Source organism: Mastigoproctus giganteus, chromosome 9 (assembly GCF_048544385.1).
Source record: "Mastigoproctus giganteus isolate SK-2022 chromosome 9, ASM4854438v1, whole genome shotgun sequence".
NCBI lineage: Eukaryota > Metazoa > Arthropoda > Arachnida > Uropygi > Thelyphonidae > Mastigoproctus > Mastigoproctus giganteus.
The window spans coordinates 194,777,999-194,804,461 of record NC_143583.1 but is presented as its reverse complement, the minus strand read 5'-3'; the positions used below and the strand labels follow the sequence as shown (position 1 = coordinate 194,804,461).

Here is a 26,463-nt window from a genome sequence, read left to right as displayed (position 1 = left end):
TTCAATGGTTTGAATAATTTGTGAATGGCAAGATATACTAAGATCATCGGCATACATATATAGTTCTACAGTACTGGGGATGCTCTATGTCATGTGTGGTCTAAATGAAACACGAGTAGCACTGAGTATAAGGCTGAGAAAGTAATTTGATAACGGACTTGAAATGTTCTGTGTTTGAAGAAAATTATGAATGAATTTCAATCTGTCTTGCAATCCCAGGAAATAAAGTTCTCACAGTATTCCATACCTCCTGGTAGTGTCAAAAGCCCATTCAATATTCAGACTTACCATTATAAGATGCTCATTTCTGACAAAAGCAATGTGAATATTAGTCTTGGCTTTAACTGTGAGATCCATTTTGGATCTATTTTGTCGGAATCCAAATTGATTGTTGTGTTTTAGTTTCAAGTACCCAAAGTTGCCTGTGTATCGTTCTTTCTAGCATTTTACTTAGGCAGTTGGTGAGGGAGATTGGTTGGTAAGTTTGTGGTATTGACTGGTCCTTTCCTGGTTTAGGAAAGGCTAAAATAATGGACTGATGCCAGGAAGAGGAATACACACCTTCAAGAAAAATCTGGTACAGAATATTAACAGTAGATTCAAGGCTGTTGTGCTGTTTAGTTGTGTCAGCATTTCATAAGATTCCACCAGGTCCTACTGTGCTTTTGGATCATCTATTTAGCGCTGCTTGGAGTTTAGGTAGATTAAAAGGCTGATTGTAGGCAAAAAGTTGTGTAACATGGAAATTTATCTTGTACCTTTCTGATAGAGCTTTAATATGTAGAAAAGAATTGTCATATGCCGAAGTGGCAGACGTTTCAGAAAAAGCCTCTGCAAGTAAACTGGCTAGTTCTTGAGAAAATATTTCCTGTCCATTCTTGGTTAAGATGAGTAGAAAATAGTAGTTATTTACTATTTAGTTGTCAAATTTTTTTTCCAGATAATCTGACTACTAGTATCCTTTGTGATAGTGGAGGTAAACTGTATCTATGAGTCTTTTTTTGGCTTTTCTTCTAACTGGTCTTGCTTTTGCTTTGGAAACTTCCAAAACAGGTTCCAGGCTTTAATTTTTCCTTTTGGGCATTGGTACATGCCCCGTTCCACCAGTGTTTAAGGATTTTGTGTTTACGTGCAGATGCCTGAGGTACTGCTTTGGAAGCTGTGGTCAGTATTTGCTGGGTGACATCATCAATGGGCTGTAGTACAATCAATTAGCTATCAAAGGAAAGGCAGGCTGAACATTTTCCCCCAATCTGCTTTGGACAATTTCCATTTTACTGGATGATCAGCATACAGGGTTTGTAGTCCATACCTAATTGGGAAATGATCACTATTGCATAGATCTTTTAAAACTGTCCATTCTACACTGGGATACAATATGGGGGAACAGACAGTTAAATCAATTGCTGACGTAGACCCAGTGGGAATTTGAGTACAAGTATTTTGACCAGTGTTCAGTAATGTTAGGCTCAGTCTGTCTAGTAGTATCTCTACCAAGTGTCCTCTATTATCCATGGACGATGCACATTGAAATCACCAAGACAAAAAAAGGTGGTGGTATTTGTTTTATAAGGTCTTCTAGTTCTTTCAACATGCGGATATTGTCAGGTGGAAGATTCAGTGATGCTAATTAGAGCGATACTGAAGTGATGCTATTTTCCCACTGCTACACATACAGCAATAGTTTCTAAGTGGGTCTGAAGTAGAATGTTTCTAGAAGGTATTTTATAGTCAACTAAAACTGCAATGCTTCCACTTGCAGACAATGAAGAGTTTATCTTTTCTGTAAGTTGTAAAATTTTTAATTGATGGAGTTACATTAGTCTCTTGTAAGCAAATGGCTACAGGACTATATTGGGAGATTAAATCATAATGTTATTGGTATTGCTGTGTAAACCTCTACAATTCCACTGTACGTGCTGCATTATTTGAGTTTGAAGAGGGAAGGTGAGTCTGTGTTTCTTGTGAGTGGTTTGCTTTTTAAAGTCATATTTTGTTTTATCTTTTTTAGAAAAAAAAAGGGTAACCGCAATCTGTACTCTCTTCTACATCATCAGTTTGACTAGGTGAAAATCCAGTCTCCATATTATCTTCTGCAGTTATATCTTCAGTGCTTGTGCTGTTTGAAGTTGATAGTGGCAATTTGGCTTGTTGCCTTCGTGATTTATATGGCATTTTATCACTTGGTGTAATTTTAGGCAGAACGGTGATGGAGTATTATTTATTTCATCAACTAAAACAGGTTTGGTAGTAGGTTGATGTGTTGATAAGTACAGATTGTGCCCATTCTACAATGGATGTGTTAGGCAGAATTGATACCTCCATTTTGGTTCAAACTGCTTGGTACTGTACTTTTGCGTGGCAGAAGCATAAGTGTGTTTTAGGATTGTTGACTTTATTTGCTTCCTTGCTTCTTGATATGCAACTTTATTCTCAATCTTATACTTTCATATTTTTCCATTTTCCAGAAGTTGTGCGATTTCAAATAAGCTGGATGATTCTTCTTGCAATTTGGACATTTTGAAGACTCTGCTGTAAACTGTGCTTGTGAATGATTTTTTTGACTTGCAATTAGGATGTGTAGTTTCACCTCTGCATGTTTGAGAAAGACCAAAGTTTTGGGACGTGAAACATCTTAACGGGTTTGGAATGTATGGTTGGATATGGTAGTGCAGGTAGCTGCTCTGAGGTCGGCAAATCAGGTGTACTAAAGATCAATATAAAATTGTTTTGGAACAAGCTTATTGTCCTTCTGAATCATTATTCACCTTGCTTGAGTTACTTTCTGCTGTTGTAATTCCATAACTATTTCTGCTTCCGTGGCACTCAATAAATCCCACTCACTTATCACTCTTGAGTTCAGTGTGTTATGTGGAATGACTTTGATTGGGATTCCACTTATAGAGGACAATTTTAATAATAATTCAGAATGCCTTGCTTGCGCGGTTTCGATTAGTAGATCTCCTGACTGGAGTTATTTTAACCATTTATGGTGTACCAGCCACATTTTCGAGGTCGAGACATCTCTGGATGAAAAAGGGAAAGAGTTTGCTTATCAGCTGAGGCAATAAGGAATGAATTATCAGAAAGGCTGGTGGTTCTGATTTGTTAGAATACGTTCTCATTCTTTTTGGAGGTCTGAGGTCATATTCCATTCTGTGGGTGTCAGGAATGGTGAGAGCCTGTTGGCTCTAGTGGTGGATGTGCAGTGCAATCCACAGTTGCTCTTTTAGCCCAGGGCTAAAAGGGGCAACCGTGGATTATAATCCTACAGTTAGGTATAAACTGCTCCAAAATCCAGTTACTAAAGGCGGTGGAGGGAGGGGGGATGTAAGCAAGCTAAGGCAGATTGAGAGCTCCTTGGTTAAGAATGCAAAGAAAAGTAGCAACGAATTCTTTGCATTAGAAGAAAAGAGCTGAACACTGACCTACTAGATATTAATGGTGTAACTACTGTTGCTCCTGTTTAGGTTGCTAATAAGCTAAATAAATATTTAGACCTACATTCACTTGCGAACAAAATTTTTAGCAATGGGAACAACAGAAGTATACCAAGTTATAAATAGGAGCTGTGAGCAAAACAAATCTTGTTATAACCGAGAAGACAGTGGAGGAGAAATTGCTGAAGCTGAAAGTAAATAAGGCACCTGAGGCCGATGGGAAACTTCAGTTACATTAAAAGATGCAGCAAAAGAGGTAAGTAAACACTTGGGCATAATTATGAGGGCATCCTTGGATTCAGTGGAGGCTCATACAAACTAGAAATATTTAAATGTCTTTCCTATTCACAAAGGGAGATCAAAGGGTGATACAAGCAATTATAGACTTGTAAGCTTGACTTCTATTCCAAAGAAAATATGGAATTAGTAGCTAAAGTATTGCAGGATTATCTTAAAAGGAATGGAATTATCCAATCCGATTAGCTACTAATATCCACAAAGAAACTGGATGCAAACAATAATTTTGACATTATATATTTATATTTCAGTAAAGCTTTTCATACTGTTTCATATGAAAGTTTGCTGTACAAAATGGAGTAGCATGGCATTAGAGACAAGTTACTACTATTGCATGAATAAACAGATGGAGTAGCAGAAGATAGAGGGTGGTTATAAATAGGCACTGCTCTTCTTGGACTGATGATATTAGTGGAGTCTGTTGGGTTCAGTGCTGGGGCCCCTTACTGATTACAATGTTTATTAACAATATTGATGAAGGCATATCAAGCTGAACAAGTTTGCAGATGATACAAATATCAGAAGGATGGTTAATGACAGGGATCAAGGTAGTAGCATTAGTAACATAGCAAGCTTACGTAGCATCAGCCAAAAGAAAAACCCCATTTCGCACATCTAAACATTTGTCCAGTTTCTCCTTAAATTTATTTAAGCCATCAACTTCCACAACGACAGATGGAAGTTTGTTCCAGCAATCAACAGCCCCCTGGCTAAAGGCAAATTTCCACACATACATCTATTCTATAACTGCCTTTCCTCAATTTGAATTTATGCACACTCAGGATCATAATCTGAGAAACAGGAAGAATCCATCAGAATTGAGCCTGCTCAACCCATTCAAGGCCTTATATTATTGTAGTAAGAACTAGGAAAATTAAGAAGATCAGCTGATAAGTGGCAACTGAGGTTTAACAATATCAAATGCACTGCACATGAGCAGCAGTAATCCCACAGTGACATACCAATTAGTTGGTACCACTTAACTGGCAGTTCACTGTAGTAGGAGACTGCATCAACAAGAACTCTTCACTGCAGTCCTTTGGTCAAAATCTGTATCATTTTCAGTGAAAGGACTCGGGACATCCAGGAGCTTACTGAAGCCTTCAGTCAAAACTCCTGTTGCAAAGTTCATTGTCTTCTCCGGACACACCATCCTCAGTAGAAAATACTGTTCTAGCTGTACTAGCTACTAGCTCTTCACTACTAAGACTAGAATATCCACATTGCTGATACCAACTTCATTCAATCCTAGTTGGCTGGCCTGACAATGTCACTGGCAACTGCTACTTCATTCTCTTCAAATTCCATGAAGTAGTGATCTCCAGCAATAGTTTCTTCCAGCTACTGTTCATACAGTTGGTTGTCCCCTCCTCCCGTGTTGCAACAATGTTTCCGATGCCTTTCATAATATCGAAGGATATGCCAATCTCCAAATGACTGCTTATCTTTACCCTGTCTCCTTGACTAGTTCCTTAAAGGTAAATCACAAGCAGCAGAGCTTGAAATTTGAAATGACATTCTTATCCATTGGTTGAATCAGTGAAGTCATACATGGAAAAACACTTCTACAGGAACTAAAACTTGTAGGCTGTTCAAATTCTCAGGGTGGCTAAGGGTACTGTCCAGTACCAACAATGTTCTAGACTCCAGGTCATTTTCCTCTCAATGAAGTAGAAAGTGACTGAATTTTTTTTTGGCAGGTGCAGATGAAAATGGCTAAATGATGCAAGAAAGCTCTGCTTTCTTGCATCATTTAGCCATTTTAATAGTAAAGATGCAGTACACTCAAACAAAAAACTCAGCAAAATTAGTTTGTTCCAAGTTATTCAAAGGTATATGCAAGTTTCATCTTTTCCTGTAGGATTTTTTTTTTGTTTAATGTGGACACTGCTTTTCAAAAAACTCATTCACCACAAATTTACTTTTTCATGCTCTTCCTCATTCTCATCTTGCAACGAGAAAGGTATAATTCTGAAAATAGCACATAACTACCAACGAATATGGCAAATTACAAACCTCAAATTCACCTAAGAATTAGCCTTGCTATCCATAATTCAGTATGGTTTTAAGCTATCTGTTAATATGGCAATGGTGAACATATGAAAATTTACTCAGAATAGGGGAGAAAAAAAAAAAAAAAGGATACAATCTGTTTCACAATTTCCGATGGACTGTGTAAGTCAATAATACGTTTGTGGATGCGCATTTGATAACGATCCCACGTTTTTGATCCTTCTCCACAAGGTGTTTTACGAGTTGTAATGCGGAGCACTTTTGTAGGCATTCGAACTGGCCCCTTGACTCTTAGTTCTTTGTCTTTTGCACCTTTTATCAAATCAGTGCACACTATAGAAAGAGAATAAAATTTACCATGCATTATATAACAAAATTAAATAGTAACTACCATATTCAATATGCACATTTTAATTTAAAAAAAAATATATATATATATCTTAAAATGGCAGTGTCCAACTTTTTATCCCTAAAAAACTTCTGCACATCATATATACAAGTATGATGTTTAGGCGCAGATAAAAGTAAAACGTTTAAAGTGGCAATGTTACCTTTTATGACTTAATATTTGATATAAATTGCCTACAAAGATGGACAGAGCCTATCTTTGGTGAATACAGACACTAGACAAAAATTACTAAAAAATAATAATAAAAAAAATTATCTATGATGCCCTTATTTCAATTTCAAAGAAAATTAAACATAAATGAAAACTACAACAAAAAAATTATAAAGCATATGTTTTATAAGCTTTTATTTGAAGAACTCTACATACTTAGAGCAAAAGCAAACCTACATAATATTCTATAAATACAAAATCAAAAATATATTTAACAAATTATTTCTGTTATCAAAAGGAGTTTATGCTTATTTCAAATTCTGTAAATAGATAATTAGGTATACGTAAAAAAAATCTAAAAGAAGATTTTTTAGATGAAAACCATATACTCCAGAAATAAGAACAAAATATTGGGCTAAGACAGGCCCTAGAGATGAAAGCCTGATTAGGCTTATACTATCATCTTAGAATTGTTGTCTGCTGCCTCCCACATGCAGCAGACAATTCTAAGGTGAAGCAAAAATATCGTGCACCTATCTATGGTATGATCTTCTGGAACCTTTTCCTTTGGGTCAGTGAATCCACTGATTGCTGAACATGAAGTTCTTCACAAACCCCTACATAAATCAAGCAGCATCATGTCTGGTGAACACAAAGGCCAACAAAGAATGAATCTGCCACAACCAGACCAGTTATTACTGAATGCTTTTGTTGTTACTGTTAAAGTAGAGGTTTTGTGCCACAATGGCTAATATGATCAAAGTGCCCCTGTTGGAGTGATGCAAAGCAGATTAAAAGTGAACACATAGATTGATCATTTTCAGATAATTAAAAAACTGAGTAAACTGCTGTCATTTCGTTTTAAGTTTAATCGCACTCAAAGGTTAGGCATCATCAGAAAGATGTGATTTCAGTAGATGGCAAAAGAACATCAGCACTGGACCCTGGATGATTGGAGATGGGTTCCCTGGTCTGATGAGTCCAGTTATTTTGAAAGTTCGGGATGGTGCATACCTGGTGGAAACCACACGAAGCTGTGTACTCATCACGTCAACAAGGAACTGTTTAAGCAGGTGGATGGTTGGTAATATTCTCCTATACCCTCAAATGGCACACATTTGGACCTCTGGTAATAGTGGTATATGAAGCAAGAAAGCAAGCATATGAGTTATGCAGCATCAGCAAAAAAAATTCACACAACCATTCCCTCTAAAAGTTTGTCCAGTTCCTCCTTGAATTTATTTAAGCTATCAACTTCCACAGTGATAGATGGAAGTTTGTTCCAGAAATTACCGCCTTCTGGCTAAAGGCAAATTTATGCACATCTATTCTACAACTGTCTTTCCTCAATTTGAATTTATGCCCCCTTACATCCATAATCTGAGCACGTGGAAGAATCCCATCAGAATTCAGCATGCTCAACCCATTCAAGGCCTTATACACCTCAATCAGATAACATTGCAGGTGCCTGGTCTCCAGCCGCTGCAATTTGCAGAACTTAAGCCTGTCTTGGTAAGAAGACCCCTTCGTTCCCCTCACTAATCTTGTTGATCTTCTCTGTACATGCTCAAGCAAATATACATCCTTCCTAAAATGAGGCCTCCAGATCTATACGCAGTTGTTGTTGTTATTGTTATTTTTGGCGCAAGGGCGGGCTGCTCAGGCCATATTGCGCCGAACTATACGCAGTACTCAAGGTGTGGTCTGACCACTGCTTTACACAAATGGATAATAACCTCCTTTTCCATGCTAGCAAAATTCCTGTATATCACTGACAAAACCCCAAGATCCACCCACTCTTGCAGCCTGTCTCTATTGCTCAGAAAACTTCATATCTGACTGCACAATTACTCCCAGGTGTTTTTCATTTTATACCACCCTAAGTGTAGTACCACACAGTTGGTATGTTTCTCTGGGATTACTTCTACACATATGCAGTACTTTGCATTTTTCATTGTTAAACTTCAGTTGCCACTTAGCCCAAATTTTCCAAATCCTTTTGCAGTAGCACACTGCCATTACTGTCATTAACAACCCTGCCAACCTTTGTATCATCTGCAAACTTCGACACTAAGCCTAATATACCTTCATCAATATCATTGATAAATATACAAAACAACAATGGACCCAACACCAAACTCTGTGGGACTAATAACATTAGTCCACAAAGAGCAGCATCCATTGATTACCACCCTCTGTCTTCTCCCACTCAACCACCCTTTTATCCATTGTAGCAACTTACCCTTAATACCATTCTGATCCAATTTGTACAGTAAATCTTCCATGCAAAACAGTGTCAAAAGCTTTCCTGAAATCCAAGTATTATGATATCAAAATTATTTTTTGCATCCAGTTCCTTTGTAACCACATCATAGTATCCAATCAAATTTGTCAGACAAGACTTTCCCTTAACAAACTCATGCTGTGTCCAAATTATTGCTGCGGTCTTGTCTAGATGATCCTGCGATGCATCTAAAATACCAGTGACTTCGTTATTTTACCTGGAACAGAAGTTAAAGTAACTTCTGTTCGGCACTGCATCTTTGAATGGTCCAGGTTACATGTCCATCCTTGCAGATCATCTGCATCCCTTCATGGACAAAATCAACAACACTGTATTACAGTAAGTAGGGAATGGTATTGTAAATAGTCTGAGAATCATCCCCCCCGAAGTAAAAAGGTGTGATGAGTATGCCCAATTTGTGCTCTAAATCATTACAACCTCTTTGTGCCTGTACATGGATACTGCTTTATTTGAAGTGACACACTATATGTCTGGGCATGTTGCAATTAAGTCCACTGTGTCATACGAATAGTTTATTTATAATCAGTAAAAAGAATCTGGATGGAATCAAAGTCAGAAGGGTCTTTTGCTGCTTGATCTACAAGTTCGTTTCTTAATACACAGCATACCTGGGAATCCAGAAAAATTTTACAGTCTGTTTATTTTGATTGAAGTAGTAACACAGATTAAAGTTTCTTCAGCAGCAGAAGAAAGGTTTGGGAATTATTTAGTTTGGTTGTCACTGCACTTAAAAGAATTAGTACAGATTATAGTCTGTGAATTGAAAAGTGGTTACGGTCATCTTCATTGAATACAGTTTGGCAGTGAACACACTGCATCACTGCAGCAGCAAGACTGAAATAGGAAGCTTTACTGCATTTGTACCCTGAAAGGACAGAATTCACGGGATACCTGATTACTGGGCAAAGGGACGCTATCAACCCTCTCGCCAGTGGACGAACCCACAGCTTGGCAGGTATACAGGTACACTGCATCGCTACATTCACGTTGACAGTAATTCAATGTCAGTATGGATAAACACTTGGTTTTTTTTTTTTTGTAAATAGGGGTTTCATCGATCAAAACATACAATCCAATGATTAGCATTAGTAGAGGCACGTGATGCAAGAAAGCAAGCTCATACAGCATCAGCAAAAAAAAAAAAAAAAAAAACCCTTCCCATTTCACTGATCCATTTATTCATTCCAAATGAATGTCTATTTCTGCCTTGAAATTATTTAAACTATCAACTTCTACAACAACAGATGGAAGTTGGTTCCAGCAATCAACTATCTGCTGGCTAAAGGCAAACCTCCACACATATATTCTACAACTATCTTTCCTCAATTTGAATCTATGCCCCCCAGATCTGTAATTTAAGCAAGAGGAACAATCCGATCAGCACTGAACATGCTCAATCCATTCAAGGGCTTATACACCTCAGTCAGATCACCTCGCAGGTGCTTAGTCTCCAGAACCTGCAATTTGCAGAACTTAAGCCTTTCTTCATAAGAGCACCCCTTTGTTCCCTTCACCAGTCTTGTTGCCCTTCTATGTACTCATTCTATAAACTGTAGATCCTTCCTAAAATGAGGCTACCAGACCTGTACACAATACTCAAGGTGTGGCCTGACCACTGCCTTATACACAGGGATAATCACCTCCTTATTCCTGCTCACAAAATTCCTGTATATCATTGATAAGACCCCATGACCTACTCTGGCAGTCAGTCTGCACTGCTCAGAAAACTTCATATCTGAGTGTAACACCACATAGTTGGTATATTTCTCTGGGGTTACTGCTACCCATACACAGTACTTTGCATTTGTCAATGTTTAACTTCAGCTGCTAATTCTCAGCCCATCTACTCAACTTTTCCAGATTCTGTTGCAGTAGCATGCTGCCATTACTGTTATTAACAACCCTACCAACCTTTGTATTGTCTGCAAACTTTGACATTAAGCTTGATATACCTTCATCAATATCACTGATAAATATTGAAAACATCAACCAGCCCAACACTGAACCCTGAGGAACACCACTAATAACGTTGGTCCACATAGAGCAGTACCCATTAATTACCACTCTGTCTACTCCCATTCAACTAGCCTTTTATCTATTGTTGCAACTTGCCCTTAATGCCATACTGCTCCAATTTGTAATTAGAGGGATGATAGTGTGTCCCGACACATGGGTGGAAAGTGGTACAGAAATTGCACTATCCCTGTTCAACAGTATGTTGTGATATGCCATTTCTGGAATAACATCTCGTCATGGACAGCGCTGTGGGCAGAGAAAGGTGGTGGATGAATGTGGTCATCAACATCTGTCTCGCACTGTTTCAGCCAACCAGGGAGAGACTGTGGCACAAATCACTGCCAACTTCAACGAGGGAGGTGCTAGAAATGTCTCCACCAAGACCAGTCGATCATTAGTGCAATAGGTTATAACAAGCGCCGGCCAACCAGAATCCCTTTGACACCACGACACAGGCCTCTACACCTCAAATGGGCAAAACGACATCGGCACTGGACCTTGGAAGATTGGAGATAGGTCTCCTAGTCCGATGAGTCCCATTTCCAGTTATTTCGAGCGGACGGGAGGGTGCATATCTGGCGGAAACCACAAGAAACTATGCACCCATCATGTCAACAAGGAACTGTTTAGGCAGGTGGTTGGTTAGTAATGGTCTGGGGCATGTTCAACTGGCACACGTTGGGACCTCTGGTATATCTAGATCAGCACTTCCCAAACTTTAGTCAAGGAACACTTTTTATCTCTCAGTATATTTACGGAACACGTATTTATGGAAAACTTACGAAACAAGTTTGGTGGGAGCCAAAGAACTGTTTGCTAATATTTTATTACATACGACGCACTGTGCATCAGGATCATCTTTATTTCCAACAGATTTAAAGCTGAAATTCCAATATCTGTCATCATCCTTTCGTTTTGGTCTTTTATTAGTTGGTTCCTGTTTTTTCACTTCGGATTTTAGGAAACAAAAGGCTGCAATTGTTTATCCTCACTTTGAAGTGTGACAATATTGTGTTTGTTTTCATCGACCACAGTGGCAATACTTGCTCCTCATTTTAAAGTTCCTTTTTTCAATCACAAATTCATAGTCATTTATTTAAATAATAATAATTCGAAATACTGATAATTATCAAAAAAAATTTATACAATGAAGTGAGTTTAGTTATGATATCAGTTCGCTTCCCTCTCTCCTTCAACTCGTGTACTCCAGGCTAAATCGCATACGAATGGCATATTAGATTACAACTTTTTTGTAGATGTCTTTACCTCTACGCATACTTCTCTATGCAAAAGCCCACCAAAATAAAATGTTCCGCGGTCTATCTGATTATTAGTCTATGCCAGTATATTAATTACAGAAAAAAATAAATAATGTTAAAAATTATAATGATACAAAAGTGTTGTAAGCTACAAATATGCAAAATTTATTTATTTTATCTTAATTTCTAATTATTAATTACTATTTAATATGGAACACAGTTTAGGAAAAGCTGGTCTAGATGCATCTCTGAATGGCCCAGGTTACACATCCACCCCAGACCATCTGCATCCCTTCATGGTCAATGCACACCCACAGGGCAATGGGCTCTTCCAGCAGGACAATGCATCAACTTCTACAATGACAGATGGAAGTTTGTTCCAGCAATCAACGACCCGCTGGCTAAAGTCAAACTTCTGCACATCTATCCTACAACCGACTTTCCTCAATTTGAATTTATGCCCTCTCAGGTGATTATTCTGAGCAAAAGGAAGAATCCCATAAGCATTGAGCATGCTCAAACCATTCAAGGCATTATACACCTCAATCAGATCACCTCGCAGGTGCCTATTCTCCAGACACTGGAATTTGCAAAACTTTAAGCCTTTCTTCGTAAGAGCAACCCTTTGTTCTATTCACTAATCTTGTTGCCCTTCTCTGTACTCGTTCCAAAAGCTCTACATCCTTCTTAAAATGAGGCCTCCAGACCTGTATACAGTACTCAAGGTATGGCCGGACCAATGATATACAGGAATTTTTCTAGCAGAGATAAGCAGGTCCCTGCTAGAAAAATTCCTATATATTATTGACAAGATTTAAAATAACTAAATGCACAAGGCATAATACATTAAGAGTTTAATATCTATATAATATCGGTGTTTAGATATACCATAGACAACTCTTAAGAAACTACAAAGTAGTTGTTGTAGGCATCATTTGCTCTTTCTCATGTTGTGCTCTGCCTTCACGACGAGTTGCCATGATATTGCACTACCTCGAATAAGTAACGCTTCACTAATAGAGAAGACTATTGTTACTTATTCTCAGTGAGTACCACCACCCAGACATGTTTCAAGGCTACTGGCCTATCATCAGCAGGTGGGCAGGTACCCTGGTATTGCAGACTTGACGACCCAGTTGTGAAGATAATCACGCAATATGAGAGATGCCAAAAGGTGTATATGACAATATTTAAAATAACTAAATGCACAAGGCATAATACATTAAGAGTTTAATATCTATATAATATCGGTGTTTAGCTACACCATAGACTACTCTTAAGAACACCGATATTATATTATTGTCAAGACACCATGAGCTACTGCGCCAGACCATCTGCACAGCTCAGAAAACTTCATATCTGCCTGCACAATTACCCCCCAGGTCCTTTTCAATCTTTACCACTGTCAGTGTAGTACCACAGAGTTAATACGTTGCTTTGGGTTACTGCTTCCCATATGTAGTATTTTACATTTGTCAAGGTTAAACTTCATTTGCCACCTCTTAGCCCACCTGCTCAACTTTTCTAGATCCTGTTGCAGCAGCGTACTGTCATTAATGCCGTTAACAACCCTGCCAAACTTCGTATCGTCTGCAAACTTGGACATTTAAACTTGATATACCATCATCAATATAATTTATAAATACAGAAAACAACAATGGAGCCAACACTGAACCCAGAGAGACTCCACTAATAACAACAATAGTCCACAAAGAGCAGTGTCCATTGATTACAACTGTCTTCTCCCACTCAACCATCCCTTTATCCATAGCAGCAATTTGCCTACCTCCAATGCCACACTGCTCCAATTTGTGCAGCAGTATCAAAAGCCTTTCTAAGATCCAATATACAATATCAAAGTTATTGCCTGCATCCAGTTCTTTTGTGACTGCATCATAGTATCCAATCAAATTGGTCAGACAAGACTTCCCCTTAACAAACCCATACTGTGTCCGAGCTATAACTGAAGTCTTGTCTAGATGATCCTGCAATGCTTCTTTAACCAGTGCCTCCATTAATTTCCCTGGAACAGAAGTTAAACTAACAGGTCTGTAATTCCCTGTCTCCCCCTTTGATCCTCCTTTGTGGATTGGGGTCACATTTGCACATCACCAGTCAATGGATATCTCCCCTGAGTCCAGGGAAGCTGTCATAATTATGGCTAAGGGTTTGCATACTTCCTTTGCCACCTCTAATATAACTGGATAGATTCCATCCACCACAGGTGCCTTTCTTGTGTGTATCTTCAACAATTTCTCCTCCACTTTACTCTCAGTTATTACAGAGTTTAATACACCTCTGGCATTCCCCTCCCTGAATAACTCCTCATGCGTGAATGTAGATGCAAAATATTCATTTAGTTTGTTAGCTACCTGAGCAGGATCATCAACAGTTGACCCATCGATATCAAGTGGACCAATCAGATTCATCCCCTTCCTTCTAGAGTTTACATAAGTAAAGAACTCTTTGCTGTTTTTCTTTGCATCCTTTGCCAAAGATTTCTCGTAATCTGCCTTCGCCTGCCTAATCTCCTTTGTGACTTGGTTACAGACTGCTTATATCTATCATAGGCTTCTGTGTCACCTGCTATTTTATATGTATCCCATGCATTTTTCTTCTCTGTCACATATCTAATTAGTTCATCTGACATTCATTTAGGCCTAAATCTTGAACAATATTTCTTAGTTGGTATGAAAAGCCTAGTAGCTTTCAAGAGTAATTCTTTCAATGCTTCCCATTTTCAATTTACTGTTGGTAACATCATCAGTTGGTCCCAACATATAGAATTTAAATACTGTTTCAGACCACTGTAGTCACCTTTATGAAAGCAAAAACCCTTCCCTTTACCCTTGATGGCAGTTACCTCTTTGAGTAAATCCCACTTCAGCACACTGTGATCACTGCCACCTAGTGGTTCCATTATCTGCAGATTCTTAATGCATGAAGAATCACTACTGATAATCAGATCAACAGTATTACTCCCTCTAGTTGCCTCCCAAACATGCTGCTGTAGAAAGCAATCATCCAATAAATCCACAAAAGCCTTGCTAGTGTGTGAGTGACCAACCCACAAATTCCAGTCAATCTCTGGGAAATTAAAATCCTCCATTATAAGACACTAATTTACTGGCCCACTATTTCGCTGCACAATTGCTCATTATACTCATCAGATTCATTAGGCCTATAACACACACCTACTCTCATTTTTCTTTCCCAGTGATTATATCACACCAAACAGACTCAACACTGCATTTTCCACCTACATCAATTGGATGCACTTCCTTAGATTTTGTGTTTCTTAACTAACAGCATAACCCCTCCTCATTTCCTGTCCTGTCTATCCTTTCTGTACACATTGTGCTCTCCAAATTCCAATTCTGCACTGCTTATGCCTGTGTGACACCACTTCTCTGATATCCCAACAATATCTGCCTTTGATGTCTTGACTAGCACTTCAAGCTCATCGAATTTATTAACTATACTCCTAGCATTGGTGTACATACACCTGTTTCTACTCTTAGTTACCCTAACACAGCCCATTTACTTGTTCCACTATGATTCCCAGCAGTCCTGGAAATCTCAATTGCCTTGCTTTCCAGGCTGCTGCTCAATTGCATTTCAAATAGAAGCAGTTCAAGAATCACTTTCACCTCTGCAGCGGCTACTGTTAATCTATTAGTCCATGTATCCCCCCCCCCAAGCTAGGAGTTTTCCGACCCACCTAACTCTGCCTCGATAGCATCAACAAATATTCTTGCCCCCTTTCTATTTAAGTGTATCCCATCCCTGTAGAAGCAGTGTCTCCTATTAACAAGCATAGACCAGGCTGAGAAAAATTCTACCCCTTGAGCCTTGCACAATCTCTCCAGGCCCGAACCGATCGACAAAGCTCTCATCATATACTCCCTCCTATCATGTCTGGGCAGAATTGCAGACACTTTCAAATTCAATCCTAACTCACGGTTTTTTTTCAGCATTGTCTCGTACTTGTTAAGTAATTCTGCAGTCCCCTACTCTTAATATCATTGGTGCCAACGTGTACAACAATATCACCCTTTGTGCCTTTAAAGGCTATATGCCCTACAACGTCATCAACCTTTGTCCCTGGCAGACATACCCTGGTCCTGTTCCATCTATCCTTTTTGCACAATATTTTCTCCATTTCCCTGACAATAGTCACCTATACCAACTAGTTCCTTTGGGACCAGTGCATTCCGCCTTGGGGGTTGCTGCTGTGTTGCGTGATGTTCAAGTGCAAGCTCCGGCATTGATGTGGGCAGCTAAGAGCTTGATGGGCCCCTCAATTTAAATCCTTCGAGGGCATCCGTCCTGTCCTTCAAGCTCTCATATGAGCCGATAAGAATGCTGAATTGGCACCCGATTTCCTCACACTCCTTACACTGCATGCACACAAAGACAGTCTCCTTGGCAATATCACGTCCAGTTCCTGATTGCTGCACAAGCATCGAACAAGCAGTGCATTTCAATAGACTGAGTCAGAGTACAACCACCCCACTCAGTTTTCCCGTGAGCCACAGCACTTCCATTAGTTTGAGCCTTTTGCTTTGCTGCTCTGTGTCATGATTTCTATTCAAGTTCAATAAAATTCCAATACAAAATATAACCCCAAACTTATATCCCAATGCAGTTATAACACTATATATATGTATTTCGGTATAGAATATTATCTCCGGGTTACATTATATGGCTTTCTTATCCCCTGTCAACTTATATATATTAATTTATGATATTACGTTCGTAAAAACTATGTTGCTATATTTATTTAGTTAAAAAAGTACAATTCAATTGACAATGAAATTTAATAAGATTAATAAATTAATTTTACCGATTAATTGATATTACTATACTCGCTATCTAGTTTTCAGTTAAACCGTGCGCTGCACACGTATCGTATATCAATGGCGGCAAGTTACGAAAGGTTAATCTATGGACATGAGGTATTATTTACTTTCCAAATCGTGGTATCTTAATTCAAATAAACCACAGAGCTTGACTAGGTCTATAAGCTACTTATAGAAAATAATTTAATCTAACAATTAAGTCAATAAAGCGGCTAATATAATTAAAAACTTTGGTTAAAGATGCATGCAGGATCACCTAGACAAGACTGCAGCAATAATTCAGACACAGGGGAAGTTAAGGGAAAGTCTTGTCTGACAAATTTGACTGGTTATTATGATGTGGTTACAAAGGAACTGGATGCAAAAAATAATTTTATCATATACTTGGATTTCAGGAAAGCTTTTGACACTGTTGTGCATGGAAGACTACTGTACAAATTGGAGCAAAATGGTATTAAGGGTAAATTGCTACAATGGATAAAAGGATGGTTGAGTGGGAGAAAACAGAGAGTGGTAATCAATGGGTGCTGCTCTTCGTGGACTAATTTTTTTTTTTTTTTTTTGATTTGGTAGTTGTTGGCGCATCGGCTTCTGTGGCCATATTGCACCTCCCAAGGTTTTTGCAGTACTTTGATCCAAGCCCGAGGCGGGAATCGAACCCGCGACCTTTGGGTTGCCGGGCAGGTACTTTACCCACTCGGCTAGCCCGGTCGGCTCGTGGACTAATGTTATTAGTGGAGTCCCACAGGGTTCGGTGTTGGGTCCACTGTTGTTTTGTATATTTATCAATGATATTGATGAAGGTATATCAGGCTTAACGTCGAAGTTTGCAGATGATACAAAGGTTGGCAGGGCTGTTAATGACAGTAATGCCAATGTGCTACTGCAACAGGATCTACAAAATTTGGGCAGATGCACTGAGAAGTGGCAACTGAAGTTTAACCTTGACAAATGCAAAGTACTGCATATGGGCAGAAGTAACCCCAGAGAAACGTACCAACTGTGTGGTACTACACTTAAGGTGGTAGAAAATGAAAAGAGACCTGGGAGTAATTGTGCAGTCAGATATGAAGTTTTCTGAGCAATGCAGAGAGGCTGCCAGGGCAGGTCATGGGGTTTTGTCAATGATATATAGGAATTTTGCTAGCAGGTAAATCTGTGCTAAAGGGTAAATCTGTGCTAAAGGAAGTGGTTGTCCCTCTGTATAAGGCAATGGTCAGGCCACACCTTGAGTACTGCATACAAGTCTGGAGGCCTCATTTTAGGAAGGATGTAGATTTACTTGAGCGTGTACAGAGAAGGGCAACAAGATTGGTGAGGGGAATGAAGGGATCCTCTGATCAAGAGAGGCTTAAGTTCTGCAAATTGCAGTGGCTGGAGACTAGGCACCTGCGAGGTGATCTGATTGAGGTGTATAAGGGCCTTGAATGGGTTGTGCACGCTGAATTTTGATGGGATTCTTTCACTTATTCAGATTACAAATCTAAGGGGACATAAATTCAAATTAAGGAAAGACACATGTAGAATAGATGTGCGGAAATTTGCCTTTAGCCAGCGGGTGGTTAATTGCTGGCACAAACTTCCATCTGTGTGTTGTGGAAGTTGATAGGTTAAATAAATTTAAGGAGGAACTGGGCAAACATTTAGAGAGAATTGTTTTGTAAATTTTTTTTTTGGCTGATGCTGCATAAGCTCATACACTTGCTTTCTTGCATCACATGTCACTACTACTACATGATCTGGGGCAACCAAGCTATCCTGTCTTCTTTCCATGAACAGAATATAGTGCACAATGATATTTGGAATAAAACCTGTCCAAATGAATCAGTGAATCAGGAGGTGTAATTTGGCAGTTTTTCTAGCAGTTTCTCCCCTTGTACACAATACTTAACACCATGACAAAGCCTGTAAACAGATTCAAAAGAATACGGAGGTGTGCAAATGTCCAGCTGATCTCTACGACTCTCTGGTTCACAACATGCACAAAACTTACCAAGTTGTGACACTTTTCTCAGTCACTACAAATAGCAAAAAAAATGGTTGAACGGGTCAAGCTGAGTTCTTGTGAAAGTTCAACAGTTATGGCAAGAGCTTTAACTATCAACAGTCATCATCGAACTGGATAGCTCAGCCTAAATGCACTTCATCAACTAAGTATAGCCACAAGACCTAGACTTCTAAATTGTGACTGCTATTTCCTCACGTTTAAGACCTTGTGAAAACATTTAAAGAATTATTTTTGTGGCTGCAATGCATACTACAGCAGATTCCGGTTATTTGGGCCACTTGTTAATCGGGGCAGCCATTTATCTGGGGCAAATCTTTAAAAACAGAAACCAATCAAGAAAATAGCCAGTGTTTACTTCGCTTAATTTGGACAGCATGCCGTTTAATCAGGACAGGAGACCGCAGCACTGGAGATTACCCTACGATTGTCTCCGATGGTACCACGTGGTTCGGTCGAAATTCTGGAGGTCACAACCATAAAACAATAAAAACAATTAGCAGTCACCTGTTTATTGGGCTTTTCTGTTAGTGAAATTATCATAAACGGACAGTAAACTCGATCTTACTGAATTTGCGATAACACCGACAGCTGGAACTCTGTGGGTTATTATGGTGAAATGTGTTTACACTTCCATGGAATCCTCAATCATATAAAAAAATTAATTTTCAGATCTTCTCTTCATTCCTATTTTTAAAGTTTTGTAACTCGTTACTCCGTTCTCACTTGCACGTATTGTGCGGGTTGCAATTTGTGTGTGCCGTGTTCTTTGTTATTGATTGCTTATCTTTTTACTGTTTTAAATTTTAATCCCTACCCACAAATGTCAGTGAACAGAAATTTCAACTAGTTCGTATGTACATATTAATTATTCCGATTATCACGTATATCTTCCGATTTTCAGGTATCATTTAATTTTTTAAATGGTAAGGTAATAAAGGGTAAATCTGTGCTTAATATATCTTTGCTTTTATAGCCTATGGATAATATTCCTCCTATTTTCGCTAATTAGAATCGCTGTTTAATAGAATTAAAATTCAATTCACAAACGTGATCACAATGACCAGCGTTTACTGCACATCGTATAGTGAATGGTACTTTACTATGTTGAGTTCGTCGTAACGTGATTTGATTGTACAGTGAACTAATTGTAAGGGGGGGGGGAGTACTTTGTATTTTTAACTATTTACGTGAAACTTCGGATAATCGGGGCAGCCACTTAATCGGGCCAAAATACAGTAGTCCCAATGTGTCCCAAATAACCGAATGGACTGTATTTTCTTTCTTAAATTCATAAAATGCAATATTAATAGCTGTTCTTATGTCACCTGCATTTTTATTTAAAACAGAGAGATATTACCTACATGTACAGTGGCTGACAAAAAAAAACTGCATCACTTGTTGCAAATAATGTTTTGCACTGCATTGTGGGTTGCAGAAATGCATTTGTTAGATGGGATATATATCTCTGTGAATGAAATCCAATAAAAAGACTCCACCTGATATACCTAATTGCCATAAATATCTTCCCAAAGAGTAAAATGCGTAATTAATAGAAATATGAGAAATCATGCAAATAGCAATCATGACAACCAAACTTATATTTCATTACATTTATGATTACAAACTGAAATGATAAGTTAACGTAATAGTATTATGTACTGTAAATCAGCAAAATAAGTCCTCAATATTTTGTTATTCCTCCTTCAGCTGCAATTACAGCCCTGCAACGATTTGGTAGAGTTAACCAACTTCTGGATACACAGTTGCCCAATTTTTTGCTACTAGACCCTTACAACGCTCTCCTGCAGCTGAATCTTACTTGTTGGCTTCTTCTGAGCAATTTTAGAAGACATTATGTACCAGCAATTTTCAATAGGGTTCAAATCTTAACTGTTGCCGGGCCAGTCCAACACTGTAATGCCAGCATTTCTGAGGTATGACTGCACCTTAAGGGAAAAAAACGAGGGAAAACAGTGGTGTAAGTATGTTTTAAGCCTTGTGACACAAGAAGACAAACTCATCATTAAATCTAAATAGCATAAAACTTACCAATTTTGCTGTGTGGCAAGGTGCTGAGTCCTGTTGAAAAATGCAGTTTTGATCGTCTGTGTGGTGATCCCTAAGAGTGGATTTCAGGCAATAATCCAAGACAGCAGTGTAAGTTTCTGCATTCACCGTTCCATTAACTAAATTTAATTTGCCCTACCCCTTTGGTTGTTATGCATCCCCAGACCATCTGACCTGCAGGGAAATTTACAGTTGGTGTTACAGTCAGGATGGTATGCTTCCAATTTTCATCTTCTGACATAACGCTTCCCATCTGAGCCATGCAGGTTGAATTTTGATTCGTTAGAAAAGATGACGTGTCCCATTGCTCTTTTGTTCATGAAACATGCATTTTAGCCCAAGCAAGTTGCTTCTTCCTCATTTGTTGGGACAACAAAGGTTTCTTCTTGGGCTGATAGGCATATAGACAACATTTCAAAAGCTGTCTAGATAGTTTGTGCACTTGTTTCAACACCAGAGGCCATTTCAAAGTCCAGTTTTAGATCAGGAGCACTATTACGTTTACGCTTTAATCTCAGCACCCAGGATACAGTTGACTGCCTATTTTATCAGCAATAGCACGCATAGAAGGCACTTCCTGGTACAGAGCAACAGCTACACTTTTTTTCCCTTGGTGTCAACTGAACATAATGGAGTCATGCTTACACCTCCACAAAACAGGATACTAATGAGAGAGTACACCCATCCAACGTTACATTAATAGAAACGGCTGATGCAATTACTTGCAATTACCTTGCAATGCGACAAACAAAATGACTGTAATTAAACAATATCTTATATGTTTCACTACAAAGTTGCTTCTTCCTCATTTGTAGGGTCAACAAAGGTTTCTTCTTGGGCTGATAGGCATGCAGACCACATTTCAAAAGCCATCGGGACGTGCATTTGTTTCAACACCAGAAGCCATTTCCAAGTCCAGTTTTAGATCAGGAGCACTAGAATGGCAATTACGAAGGCATAGCCATTTCAAATATCGAACTTGGGAAGGCATAATCACTCTCTTACAGCTTGATCCAGGTCTTCTCTTAACATCACCGGTTTCATGCTTTAATTTCAGCACCCATGATACAGTTGACGGCCTATTTTATCAGCGACAGCACGCGTAGAAGGCACTTCCTGGGATAGAGCAACAGCTACACTTTTTTCCCTTGAAACTTTCAGCGAGTACACCCTTCCAATGCCATATTTATAAATGGCTGATGCAATTACTTGCAATGCGATAAACAAAATGACTGTAATCAAACAATATCTTACATGTTTCACTACAAAGTTATTTTTTTTAAGGTGATGCAGTTTTTTTGTCCCACCACTGTAGAAAATTAATGCCTGCACAACTTGGCATAGAAATATTCCATTTAATGCCTGCAGATATCTATTTAAATAAGATAAGTTTGGCAAAGTAAAATTTAATGACTGATAAAAATAACTGCTATGTTACATCAGAAAATTTTAAACAACATTCATTTTAAATTTTCGTATAATATTTAAAACAAGATAAAAAAAAAAGTAAAGGGGAAAAAAAAAAAATTAACTTTTATTATGCCTAAGTAATTGTGCAAATCTATATTATTAGAACCTTAAAATTAATACAAAACAGATTATCAAACAGCAGCATTCGACCATTATAGATCTGAAAGAAGAGAAATTCACATAAAAATTCAGAAATAGGTGCTTAGCAATTATGGAAATTTAAGTTTCAAATAAACAATAGCACACCGAACTCACCCTTTTCAAGACTGCGAACATTACGACTTGTAAGCGTTATTCGAATGCGATGAATAGGTACATTTTGCACATCATCAAGAGGTTTTGTATCTTTAAAGCTCTAAAAAATAAATCACTAATAAAGTGCTGTAGGCACAATGACAATGCTAACTGTAAGCAAAATAAGAATATTAAAAACAATTTATTATTAAAGTAAAAATCAGTTTTCATTCCATAAAAGCACAACTTAACTAATATAAGGTGTTGAAGGCTCTATCCTGCACATATATGATACACATGCAGGACTGACTGTGAATGGAGAAAATAAAATTGCATTTGTAAAAATGATTTTAATTTTAAAATTGCAAGAAAATTTTTTTTAGATATGGCTCAGTATGGACAATGCCCATGCTAAACTGTAGCAATATGAGGCACATAGATTTTGTATATAGAGTTGGTGATACAATCTGTCATAAAATCGGCAGGCTGCAGTTATTTGGAAACACAGATAATAGCACTCAATGGAAGATTATATACAGCCACTCCCAGGATTTACGCAAGGGTTGCGTTCTGCGGAACTTTACATAAGTCGGAATTTCCCCTAAATGCTTATGCAGCGCTTGCAACATTGAGTGCTGAATTTCATTGAAGCAAAAAGGAAATGTTATTTATTCAATTATTTTTATCTCATGTGCAGGAAAAATTACAAAAGTGTACAAAATTACAAAAATTTAAAAATAAAATTAAAAAAGAGACAGGCATAATTGTCAGCAAGTTTTACCTTTCGAGCATTGTTGCCAGAATTAACTCTCCGGCTGATAAGCACGTCACTGCGGAAGTTGAGGGCTGTATAAATTTAGAAGGGGTTTTTTCCAACACATTGCAAAATTTCTCTGCAGCTGCAGAATCAGTACTGGCGACTTCACCGCATACTTTAATGTTTTGGAAACCAGCGTGATACTTGAACCTATAAAACCACCTTGCAACGTACTTATCCTTAATATCATCATAAATACTTCTTGCTTTTGCTTGAATGGCCATTGGATTCAGGGGCACTCGCTTCTGAATCTGATTTTCCATCCATATTATTAATAGCTTTTCCATCTTCGACATAGCACCTGAACGCTGTTTTGTAATCACTGTCGATCTTAAATGCATTGATCCTTTAACATGCTCTTTTATATGCGCACTCTTTCTTAAAACAGTTGTTGATTCATTGTTGAAGGAGCGAGACCTAATTCGGTGCAATATCTGACAATCTTTGTTTTGCTTCGTACTTCTTAATTAATCATCTTTATTTCTAAATCAATTTTGTTTCGTTTCCTATCACTGAAGAAAAGATTCTGAAAATTTATTTATGTTTTTTATATGATTGAAGATTTCAGCGAAGGGGAACTCATTTCACAATAATACCATAACGTAAAAACCCACAGAATTCCAGTTATTGGAATTATCGCAAATGCAATAAGATTGAGTTTACTACCCATTTATAATAGATCGTGCTAACAGAAAAGAATAATAAACGGGAAAGTGCAAATTGTTTTTATTGTTTTATGGTAGTGACCTCCAGAAATGTTTTAGAAAAACATCACAAAAGCATTCAAAATTAATTCTTATAACAGAACATAACAATGAAAGTGTAATGCAATTTCCATTATAAAAATGACCTTTTAGAGAAATAAATAGCTTAGTTATATAGTGAAAATTTCAACTTCCGAGGCCTTGAAATAAATTATCAAAAAAAAAAAAAAAAAAAATGTGTTATTGGGTTCACATGACAATATTTCGCAATATCTCCATTTATTCCTACGGGATGCAAAATACGTTTCCACGGTTTTTTAAGTTTGCATCGGCCAGCAAAAACTTATGCAAAGTCGAATTTCCATAAGTTGAGTATTACGTAAGCAGGGGAGTGCCTGTATTGATCAATGTGCATATTTGCTTGAAACAACCTTGAAAAATTTATGTATATATATAAATGCATAAATTACATTTGTCTGGATACATGTATCTGAAATTGTTGAACTGGCACAAACAATTCAACTTTAATAAACCTAAGTTACATCACCTGTTTAAGTGTAGGTGTAATTATAAATCTTTCATTAAAAAAAAAAAAAAAATCCCACGTTGACAGTCAATGGCTGTGGAGTGGAGTTAGTGCATATACATATTGGTGAAATGGCATAAAAGAACACATAGATGGTATAGCCCTCCTCGAAGAAGACTCAGGCAACTGAACAGTTCATTACAATTAAGTAGTAAGTTATAAAGCTGTGTAAATTTCCCATGGACACCTGTGCAAAAAAAAAACATTTCACTTTGAGCTGGCGCTTGCTTGACATTGTGCCACTATTTTTGTTTTTGTAAACATTGATCCTTTGGTAGAATTTTTTTCTATTTTATTAATGTATCATTAATAAAAAAAAATTACTAGTTAAAAAAATAAAATCAACGAATTCAGCAAAAATTTTTTTGTTGATATACAGTTGTTAAACTACTGCATTCTCCAAAATCAATAACTTTTCATTTTCCGTAATGAAATTAGCTTCCCAGTATTTATTTATCAAATTACTTACTTTACTATTCGATTTCTTCAATAATTCCAAATGCTTCAAATAATATATTATTCAGCTGACATCTCCTATCACGTTCCTTTACTGTATAAAAGATTTTGCTGCTGCTGTTGTTGTGCTAGGTGTTTTTTTTTGGCACAAAGGCCTCCTGGGCCATATTGTGCCTGTTCATGATTAACTTATGGCTGACATTTTCATAATATAGTTATCAGAGACGATTATATATATTAATGCTTATCAAGTACAGTACTGAAATAGAGCTTTAAAATTTGCATTATTGCCAAACTATGTATTGTAAAGTCAAAGGTTCCTGAAAGTTGGATAGAGAGCAAAAACTGGATTTCAGGAACACTTGAATATTGAGGACACTATGAGAATGTTTGATTGTTAGTTGGGATTGACAGAAGTAACATTGAGGGGGGGGGGGTCTTCCCATAAGAATGTGATTTGCATATTTTACAGAAATGAATTGCAATTGATTTATTTTCTGCTAAGGAATATCCATTTCGTTGTAACCACGATTCTAGTCTGACTATGGATAGCTGAAGTTGCCTTTCAATGGTATTTATAGTTTGTGACTGACAAGAGATAATGAGGTCATCAGCAAACATGTATGACAACTGTTTTTGGTATGTCTTGTGTCATATTTGTAATTCTTATTGTGAATAATGTTGCACTTAGGATGGATCCTTGTGCTACACCCTCCTCTTGTTCAAATGATTTAGATAAGCTGTTCATATATCTGATCTGAAACGTTCTGTGGTGCAAGAAATTTTGTATAAATTGGGGTAACTGACCCCTCAAACCAAAAGAATGAAGGTCCTGGAGGACACCATATCTCCATGTGGTATTAAAGGGTTTCTCAATGTCAAGGTTAACCATAACCAGATGTTGTCTCCTTACGAAAGCATTGTGGATGTTAGCTTTGATCATCAACGGTTGAGTGATTTTTCCAAAACTGGAAAGGAAGAAAAGAAATTTAGCAGATTGTTAGCTTCCAGAAACCAAGTTAGCTACCTGTGAACCATTTTTTCTAGGACTTTGCCTAAACAGCTAGTCAGTCAAATTGGCCTGTAATTATGCGGGATGGTATGATCCTTCCCTGGCTTTGGAAATGATAGTACAATTGAGTGACGCCAGGAGTGCGGATAAGCATTTTCTAAAAATATTTGATTGTAGAAATTCAACAGGGAGTTTATTGCTTTGTTATTTAGCTTTTTTAACATTATATAGCAAACCCCATCTGGACCAGCAGCAGTACTGGATGTTTTATTGAGAAACTGTAAAAGTTCTGTTAATGTGAATGGCTGATTATACAGGTGTAATACCATGGTAGAGAAGTATATTTTATGTTTTTCTG

At 37.7% G+C, this 26,463-nt stretch overlaps 1 protein-coding gene across 1 annotated transcript in view; it reads right to left on the bottom strand.

The window, feature by feature from the left end:
- RpS20 (ribosomal protein S20) overlaps positions 1-26,463 on the bottom strand; it is a 56,143-nt gene that overhangs the window by 17,654 nt on the left and 12,026 nt on the right. The window contains exons 2-3 of the mRNA XM_090382052.1: positions 22,552-22,651; positions 5,884-6,083 (exon numbers count right to left, since the gene is read on the bottom strand). Of these exons, the coding sequence (XP_090238178.1) occupies positions 5,884-6,083; positions 22,552-22,651 (300 nt within the window). The remainder of the gene's footprint in view (positions 1-5,883; positions 6,084-22,551; positions 22,652-26,463) is intronic.